Source organism: Danio rerio, chromosome 4, assembly GCF_052040795.2.
Source record: "Danio rerio strain M-AB ecotype USA chromosome 4, GRCz13ab, whole genome shotgun sequence".
NCBI classification, from domain to species: Eukaryota; Metazoa; Chordata; class Actinopteri; order Cypriniformes; family Danionidae; genus Danio; species Danio rerio.
In genome coordinates, this window is record NC_141024.2 from 18,249,706 (window position 1) to 18,259,826 (window position 10,121).

The window sequence follows — 10,121 nt, forward strand, 5'->3', positions numbered from 1 at the left end:
TTTAAACTTTTTTCGATCGCTTTTGTAAGTATATTCACATTGTGTTCATTAAAGCATCGATTGCTTGGAGACTTAATTTAAACATCAATATTTCTACATTAATATTAAATTGTTTTCATTATTAATATTATAGTTTATTATTATTATTGTTATTATTATTATTATATCATCTTATTATAGGTTGTAATCATTTTATTAAATGAATTTCATAACTAATAAAATGAGCTCAAATATTTTTAACTAGTATATTCAGTAACTGTAATAAATCTGTACTTTTTTGCTTGTGATTTAAATGCATTATCTAATGTTTACTTATGAAACTTTTATTTTAAAGTGTTACCTATTGTTATGAACCTTTTGCAATTTAAAGTAAGCTTTTTTGCAGCTTAGGACAATGTCGTGATGATACAGAATACAGTGATAAAACAGAAATTAATAACAAGAATATTCGATATCAAAGCCTAATCATGAAATAAAGTGTTTTTTTGAATGCACCTTTATGTATAAAATTATTTGCACACTTTTATTCATTATTTATGTAATTAATATACCTAAAAGATTTTACACACAAGATTTTTTAGCTATGCCAATATTTTAGTGTTTATATAATTTTCAAGTGGAAGATAAAGAGGGTATAAAAAAATCACATTTCACAGCATTACTTTCTCACGTTCACCAAGGGTCCCAAAACCTTTGACGATATCTGTATTTTTTTTTTGCACATACTAGGAAGTCTAATCCACTTTAACCCCTACAGGAAGTTTATTTGCCTGAATGACAACATTGACCACATTCATAAGGATGCGGGCACGGTAAAAGCGGTACTGAGGGACTTCTATGAGTCTATGTTCCCACTGCCATCTCAGTTTGAGCTGCCCAGAGAATACAGAAACCGCTTCCTCCACATGACTGAACTGCAGGAGTGGTAAGAGTTCAGTGTGTGTGTGTGTGTGTGTGTGTGTGTGTGTAAATGACAGCGATAGCTCAGCAAGTCAAACAGGTCTGTTTACATTTCACAGGTTTCATTATTGAGTCTCAGGTATGAACAGATTAAGATCAGGCCTGATATTATATATTAGTTTCATCTTTACCTATTAAAAAACGAAAATGTTGGAATAAAGCGAACCGTTCTAAATACGTTTAGAGGTTTATTATGCTTAAATGTAGTGTGGAAAGTGGCAGATGTATCATAAAACATAAAACTCTTCTGGTGTTGTGTAACAGCATGACTTTCAGTGGAGTAGAACATATTTTTAATAAATATTAGATAAAAAGGATGTAAACTTTGTAGCAAACTGGAATAATTTAAAAACACGTACAACTACTTAACATCACTTAAGTATAGACGAAATAAAATAGAAATATTAAAAACTCAATAAAATATAATATTGTTCTATAATAGGTGTGTTCTATAATATTGTTCTATACACACACACACACACACACACACACACACACTCACAGGTCACTTTTTTAGGTACACGTTACTAGTTCCAGGTTGGACCCCCATTTGCCTTTAGAACTGCCTTATTTGTGGCATAGATTCAACAAGAGTCTGGACATATTTCTCACACAGATTTTGATCCATATTAACATAATTGCATCACGCAGTTGCTGCAGATTTGTCGGCTGCACATACATGATGCAAATCTCCCCTTCCACCACATCCCAAAGGTGCTCTATTGGGTTTAGAACTGGTGACTGTGGAGGCCATTTAAGTGCAGTAAACTCATTGTTATGTTCATGAGACCAGTCTGAGATGATTCGCGCTTTATGACATGGCACGTTATCCTGCTGGAAGTAGCCATCAGAAGACACTGTGGACACTGTGGTCATAAAGGGATGGACATGGTCAGCAACAATACTCAGATAGGCTTGGCATTGAGACGATGCTCAATTGATAGTAATTGGCCCAAAGTATGGCAAGAAAATATCCCCCACACCATTACACCACCACCAGCCTGAATCGTTGAAACAAGGCGGGATGGATCCATGATTTTATGTTGGTAAGGCCAAATTCTGACTCTACATCCAAATGTTGCAGCAGAAATCGTTTTCCCAATCTTCTATTGTCCAATTTTGGTGAGCCTGTGTGAATTGTAGGCTCAGTTTCCTGTTTTTAGCTGACAGGAGCGGCACCCGGTGTGGTCTTTTTCTGTTGTAGCTCATCCGCCTAAAGGTTGGCTGTGTTGTGCATTTAGAGTTTCTCTTCTGCATACCTCGGTTGTAACGTGTATATTTGAGTTACTTTTGCCTTTATGTCAGCTGGAACCAGTCTGGCCATTCTTCTCTGACCCCTGGCATCAGCAAGGCATTCCTGCCCACAGAACTGCCGCTCACTGAATATTTTTTCTTTTTTTTGACCATTCTCTGTAAAACCTAGAGATGGTTGTGCATAAAAATCCCAGTAGATCAGCAGTTTCTGAAATACTCAGGCCAGTCTGGCACCAACAACCATGCCACATTCAAAGTCACTAAAATCAGCTTTCTTTCCCATTCTGATGCTCGGTTTGAACTGCAGCAGATTTTCTCGATCGTGTCTACATTCTTAAATGCACTGAGGTGCTGCCATGTGATTGGCTCATTAGAAATTTGCATTAACGAGCAGTTGGACAGATGTACCTAATAAAGTGGCCGATGAGTATAGATTTTAATAGTGCTTACAGACTTACGATTGAATAATGATTAAATAAATAAAGTTCCTCCTATATACATCAGAAATTTTCCTATATTCCAATATTAAAATACACAAAAGCCAATTGAAAATGAAAATAAATGCAATAATTGTGATATTATATAAATGTGATATCAGTAAGCATTTAGAAATAATGCTTTATTTTTAACTGATGTTTGATAACATTTCTCTCCAAATCATTCCTGATGAACCTAATGATTTATTGTTGTAGTGATGTATTTGGGTTGCTGTAATGAGTTTCACAAGTGTTTACATTGAGATGAGTGTGATTTATATCCTGTTTCTGCGAAAGCTGGTAAACGTTCCTTCCTGTCATCACTTTGTGAAGCCGTCAGATAGCTGTCCACACGGTCTGGAATTCTGGGAATTGGGGAGGTACTTTAGAAAGGGCTTGTGTGTCTGACGATTCTTTAGACGCTGGAAATTATGACTAGCGCATTGGCCATTCATGCTCACCCAGCCAGAGCGGGTCTCCGTTACACCCAAATGCCCCATAAAGCCCCATCAGAGCGCGTGACCTGCCTGGTTATTTTTGGGCACTGCCAGGCTCGAGGGGTTCACTTTAAAAATTAAAAAGGGTAACAGACAATGTTTCTCACAGATGATGATGTCACCTTGTCGCCCTCTCACCTGCGACAGCCTGCAGTGACATCAGAGCTTGAGTCAGTGTGAGCTGTCAATCATAGTCTTGATAAAATATACTGTTTTCTGTTTGGCAAGAGTTAATACAGCACTGCTAATCCAGTCTTCTGTGGGCTGACAGCAGAGAAGATGAGCTCACTGGCGCTCCATATAACAGTTGTTGTGGTTTGACTTGGTGACATGTTTTTAATAATCTTTTGTTAAAAGGTTTGCACAAATGCACACTGTTGTGAATTGAGGCTTCGTGTACGTTTTAGTTTTAAAATATTGTTTTAGAATAAAAACGATCCACATACACACTGGCATTTACCTAGCGTTTTTGATATGCTCTCCATCCACACTTCACCTATAAAAACTGCACATCATGTGACCACACACACACTCTAGCATGCGCTGCAGCATATGCAGACGTCTGAGCTTCAGGCAGTCAGCGGGTGCTTTGAGCACAGCACACCTTAGACAGGTCATCAAGGATCTACTGCTGGATTTCATCTCACTATAATTGTTAAACATAATATTTAATTCATCTTGTCCTTATCTAACGACTCTTTAGTCTTTTGAATCTATTACTTGTTCTCAGGTAATGTGTTTTGGCTGAGCACAAAGATAAGTTGATATAATAATTAATGTAACCATGTACACTGATTCTGCACTTTCGACTAATTGCTTGGCCTTTATTTCCTGTGTTGTATAAACTTATTGTATGTTATACTTTTATAATGGCCATTATTGATTATTAAACTGATATTCAGCAAAAGAGTCAGGGTATGTTTTCCATATCAAACTTGCGAAGTCTGAACTTATAAGGAAAGATGCAAGACTGAACTTTGTGCACCTAATCTTGAGAAAAAGCCCCAAGCAGATCTGGGGTAGTGTGGGCAGAGGGCGTAACTATAGCAAAACGTATACGTTTTAAAACTTATTAGTGTAGACAGGGCCTTAGACAGCTTTGGGTTATCTTAAGGTTTTCTTTAGTAGAGGATTAAAGAAGATTTTTAACAGAAACGACACTTTGAGAGTCAAAATAAAGCATGCAGGCAACAACAAACAACAAAAAAGTCCAATGACATTTAAATAAGGTTTTTCAGATTTTAGTATCAGTATTGTTATTTTTTAGGATATCGATAAGCTAGTGTGCTCCAAAACAGTGACAAATTCGCGTTTAGAAGATGAAACCGATATAAACATGTAAAGCTTGTAGCTTGTCACTTCTGCCTAAATGGATCAATTCTTTTATTCACGTCACCTCACACTACAGCTCCATCACATCATAGCTAATCGAATGCTCTCTACTCTAGTATCTGATATGCCCTGACCCCTTCAAGCCACTTCTCATTTCCTTTTTACTTTATCTCAACCACTCTCACTGATGAAACAAAACACTATTGGCTGTTTTAAAAATCGGGAGGAGCTACACTGTGTCCCACCCTCTCTTCGTGTATACCTATTAAAGTTTATTAAAATGATTAAATGATTCAAATTAATGAGAAGAGAACACGAGTTGCTGTACAAATATATATTTTTATATGGCAAGAATAAAAGCAAAAAAAAGTACACTTGCTAAAAAATACAGATCTTTTCATTTATTTAGCCCGCTCCACAATTCAGACAATACTGACTAGTCTGACTAGTTTCTGTCCTATACTTATGCTAAATAGGAAATAAAAAAACAGGCATCCATATATTGTAAATATACGATTCAAATATTATTTTCCAGTTATCAAAGAAATAATCTGTTCCTTAATTATAGTTTTGTAACTATTAAATCATTTTTAAATTCAAAATTGTAATATATACATCAGTGTAAAACCTATGAATAGTGGAAAAACATATTCTGTAATTGTGTACTGGGGTCTCCACTTTTGCCATGGCCTCTTTTGGCTTTAACAATCTCATCACTCAGGTTTTTCAAACCTTTTAACAAAAACTTTCCTCCTTTCCCACTGCTGTTGCAATTTCTAGCCAAGAACTATTGTTGATCTGATTATCTCTATGATCACGGATCATAAAGATGCCTGTACAGGCAAACTGTTTCAGACAAAATCTCTTTGTGTTTCATATTCCACTCAAATCAGTTGCGGCGCAACGCGCACTGTTCGCACAGGTCTCAAAAAAAAATCATGCGGTCCGCCAGCTGAAATCATGTTGCACGCACCCAAAATCAAACCTCCGCAAACTCCGCTATGACGTCACATTTGCGGTGCGCAGTCAAACGAACTAGTGGATGCGTCGAGTATAAACAGGCTTTACTATCCCAATATAATATACACTATTTAAAAACTATTTACAAAACAGGGAACCATATTTGAGGGACTTCCCAAAAATCAATGTCAGCCGGCAAAAAAATTTCAATCAAGCCAGTGGAACAAATTACCATAAACAAATCAAACACAAATCAAACAGTACTCACAAACCTCAGTGGTCACAACTTTTACACATTCAATAACTCTGCACTATACAACATACAAACATTTCAACAAACACAAAGCAAGTGGCCACCAAGGAAGTTGTGTCATGGCTTTTAAAACACTGTAGGCCAATCTGGAGCAAGCAAACTCAGTCACAGCATCTTCAAACTTTGCCTTTGTTGCAAGTTTGTGCCCTATACACCTTATTCGCCGCATATAAGTGGGCACAGCTATTTGAATTATTTTGGCTTGAGACTTCTGGTCTCATTTACCTCCAATCATTTTTAGATGTTAAAAACAGCTCGTTTTGCTGCTTGATGCTGCAAACTGATATTTTCTTATTATATTTTTCTACTTTGTCTGTATTGTCATGCAAACACTTGATTGTAGAGCAAGTAGTTTCCGCCGTTTATTATTCCTAGTCATTTCCCCCATAGGAAACTCAATCTAAAGTTCTAAAACAATCGCAAAAACGAGTGCACTTCCGCATTGAAGAATAAAGTCAATATGTGCAAACATTACATACCGTGCCTTTTAAGGACAAGAACTATCCATTTTGAGTGAATTATTCATTTAAATGAGCCATGATAACAAGTCATTAACCTTTGTTTTACAGGCGAATATACAGAGACAAGCTGAAGTTCTGGACCCACTGTGTGCTGGTGACATTAGTCGTCTTCACTGTCATGTCTTTCTTTGCTGAGCAGGTCAGTCTCCTTCAGTTTACATGTCTACTCTCTTACACACTCACATCCCAGCAAGACCAGTAGCCTCTATAGCATTAACAACTAATATATCACATTTTACCCAGCAACCCTCTAGTGCACTTTTAAGGAAATGGTAAAGACAAAAATACCGCCCTTGATGACTGATCAAGTGAGCATCTCGCAGCAAATACTCACACTATTAGATGCAGGGTCAGGTTTCTGTGTTTTGGAGAGGTTAATGGGCATGGCGACCTTTAAGAAGAGCAGTATGTCTTCATCCCACATTACTGACAGAACAGTAATGTGAACACTCACCAGAAGGTCTGATATGAAGATGAGACATTACCAGCGGATGCTTCTGTACATTCGTGCTGAGGCATGTCATGTTGAGCTGCATCATCATCTCTGACAGACAAGAGCATTAACAGGCTTAATTACAACCTTCAAAACAGATTTACAGCCCGCAGTGTTAACGTGATTGGGAACTTCTTGTTTGCTGCTTAAATGTGGGACTCATTAATGTGACAATTAAAAATACATAGTAGATAGCACATTTACATGCAGGATCTGTTTGAAAAATTGTATGGTCTGTAAAACATCTGCGTGTTCAAAGTTCTGATAGAAGCTCTGCTGTATAGACATCGTAATATTAAACACCTTAAGGACATTTATTTAATGTCTGAAAATAGACGGATAACTGACGTTTCGCAGACGAGCAAACACTTTAATGCAGGGGTGCTCAACCCTGTTCCTGAAGATCTACCCTCCTGCAGATTTCAGTTGCTTCTCATATTAAATACACCTGCCTGTATTTATCAAGTGCCGCTCAATTGTGTTTGATCAGGGTTGGAGCTAAAATCTGCAGGAAGGTAGATCTCCAAGAACAGGGTTATGTAAATTCCATGTAAATGTAAATAAACATGTCAAATAGACATCTCTGAGATGTATGTGTGCTACCAGGGGGTTACAACTGTGACAAAACTAACATCCTGATCATCAAATCTGCAGTTTATGTAAGCAATATTAAACTCGTAGCAGTGCTATATTACTATGTTGGCACTATGATTGGTACACAGTGTTGTTATAACAGCAGTGTTGATATACAGCTACATCACACAGCTACCATTGGGATATTGCATTTATACAGCAGTTAGATGATATAAATGTGGAAATAAAAAATGAAAAAACTGTCTCAAAGCCCTTTTGTGTGAGGAAGTTGAGGAACTACTTGCTTTAGATTCACATCTAATGTCACTTTATCGCTAATATATGAATTATTTATTTGCATCATGTAGAGAACTGTATTGTAAATAAACTGCTTATTTGAAATCTAAACAAGTACATTCTCACCTTAAAAATACATTATTTGGTCCAACAGCAACAGTATTTGTCAGTCTATTAGAATATTGCATGGCTTTCAGCCAATCAGATTCAAGAATCTGAAAACTCTTATGTGTGTGTGTAGATATAGATATCAAATGATATACAAGCAATTTCACACTAGTAGCGGTGTGATATGGCTGTATATCGGCACAGTTGAAAGGCGTGTGTTGCCACAAGGCCTCTGGCTGAGTGCTTTATTGTCCCACCAGTGATGATATACAGCCATGTCGCACTGCTAAGAGTGTGATATTGTGCTTATACAACAGTTTGAGGGCAAAATCATGTATATAAAAAAGAAAATCAAACACGAGTCTAAAAACCCTTTCTTCTGCTATTCATTCACATCTGCAGCTGACATCTAAATTCTTTAACACACGTCTTTGATTTCCAGTGGTAGATAATAAAAATTATCTTAATTTTCTTATATTTTCTTTATTTTCCTCTTTTTTATAAAAAAAAAACAAGTATACATAAAAGAGAAGTAATTTTTTAATGAAATGTAGTTTTCATGAAATAAAATCATTTATTAATTAATACATGCAGTATTTGACGACATCATTACCCATATGCATCACTTCACGACTCTTTGAAGCTAAAGTGAAACCGGTTGTTTTAGTCTAGCATTACCCTTTCCTGTTCTGGTCATGTGTCGATCTTGTTTTCATACTATCATGTGTCAGTCACAAGCTGACCTGCAACATTCAAAACCAGTTTGTGTAACTCTCTTCCTCTTCTTTCTACCCTCAGCTGGTCATGCTGAAGCGATGGCTCTTCCCAAGACGCAGAGTCAGCAAAGATGCAAACCCTGAGCGGGTATGAGCTTTTTCCAGAAAGCATGAAGTACCGGAGCCGTACTTCAGTCAGACTAGCCCCAAATGGAGATGTTGGGATGAAGCTTAAAGGTACAGGCCTCCTCCACAAAGGGACATTAGTGGGACACACAGACACTCCACGTGGCGTATTGAATGTGAACTCAACTCAATGGCCCATATTGAGTGCGAGTTGCCATAAAACCTGACTTAGGACTTCTAATTTATATGGGAGAGTTAAGGGTAAAGGTATTACCCAGCAGTCTCATTGTCCGGTCCTTCCTTTCTCATTCTTACAGTGCCTTTCTTTAACACATGAATGAAACTGGTTCTTTCTTTCTGTCTTCTTCATCTGTCGGGCTCTCTAAATTCTTTAAAAACTGAACAGCAAGCCTGATATCTATCAAAAAAGGAGGTATTTCCTTCTCTTTTTAAAAGCATGCCATTTTTCTTTTGCTTGAAGTCCTTCACGTAATTGTCTCTTAGCGGGACATTAAATACTGACTTTGTCTGAAATTCAGATGCCACCATGTGTGTGGCCCTCGTGTTTATTGATCAACTGTTCACCTTCAGGTGTCTTTTAAAGGGATTGTTTTGTTTTTTTGGATAAACAAGTTGCGACTACTAACCCCAAAACTTCAGGTGTGACAAAACAATATACATGATTATGTTGTTCTGGGATCAATTTCCCTGTTTACTTTTATTTATTGGGTTATAAAAGGCATTGTCGTAATATAGAAGCATATCTTTGTGTTATTTTGATGGTCAAATTGTTTAAAAAAAATCTCTATTAGGTCTTAAATTTACTCTGACGATTTACCACCTTTTGTGTCAATCTGAAAATGTAAGCAGAAAACGGTGCCTCTGATTTTTTTTTTTTTAATTGTTCGAGCAAAGTTTGATAATGAACGTTACGTAATCTGAATGCCGTAGCATAATGAAACAGCCAAATCTGTTTATTAATTAAAAGTCTTTCAAAATCATGACTGCTTTGGTGTTTTGAAATCTCCTCGACTGGATTTAAATTGAGTCCTTTTTTTGGATGTCATTTGAGTGCCAGTTACAGGAATGCAATGTATATCTCTTAAACTGACGTGACAGATGCTCAACGATGGCTCAGCTTTTGATTGTCGGCTTGCTATGTCATGACCTTTGCAGTGTGTTCGAAAACTTAAAGCAGCTGTATGTAGAAAATCTTTAACCTTTAGAAGCATTTGTAATTTGCGACACCGGTGGCCATTAAGTGAACTACAGCCAGCAATCTATTGCAGGTGTTTGAAGTCATGCACACGCGAAGAAAACCTAAATCTATGCTCAAGTTAAAATATGTTGTAAATTGTTTTTTCGAACATCGACAGTCAAAAAGAACAACACAAAAAGTTATGTTAAAAACTTGGCCTTTATAGTGTTTGTTATTGACGACAACAGTGGCTGGTCAATATTCTTAAAATTAGTATCATGATTTTAAGTACTTCAA

The 10,121-nt window shown here is 36.8% G+C and overlaps 1 protein-coding gene across 3 annotated transcripts in view; it reads left to right on the top strand.

Moving 5' to 3' along the window:
- gnptab (N-acetylglucosamine-1-phosphate transferase subunits alpha and beta) overlaps positions 1–9,627 on the top strand; it is a 33,478-nt gene extending 23,851 nt beyond the window's left edge. For all 3 annotated transcript variants that reach the window (XM_087246692.1, XM_087246691.1, NM_001044768.3), the window contains exons 19-21: positions 758–925; positions 6,362–6,452; positions 8,583–9,627. In XM_087246692.1, the coding sequence (XP_087102818.1) occupies positions 758–925; positions 6,362–6,452; positions 8,583–8,654 (331 nt within the window). In that variant the 3' untranslated portion in view covers positions 8,655–9,627. The remainder of the gene's footprint in view (positions 1–757; positions 926–6,361; positions 6,453–8,582) is intronic.
- Positions 9,628–10,121: the final 494 nt, after the last annotated feature.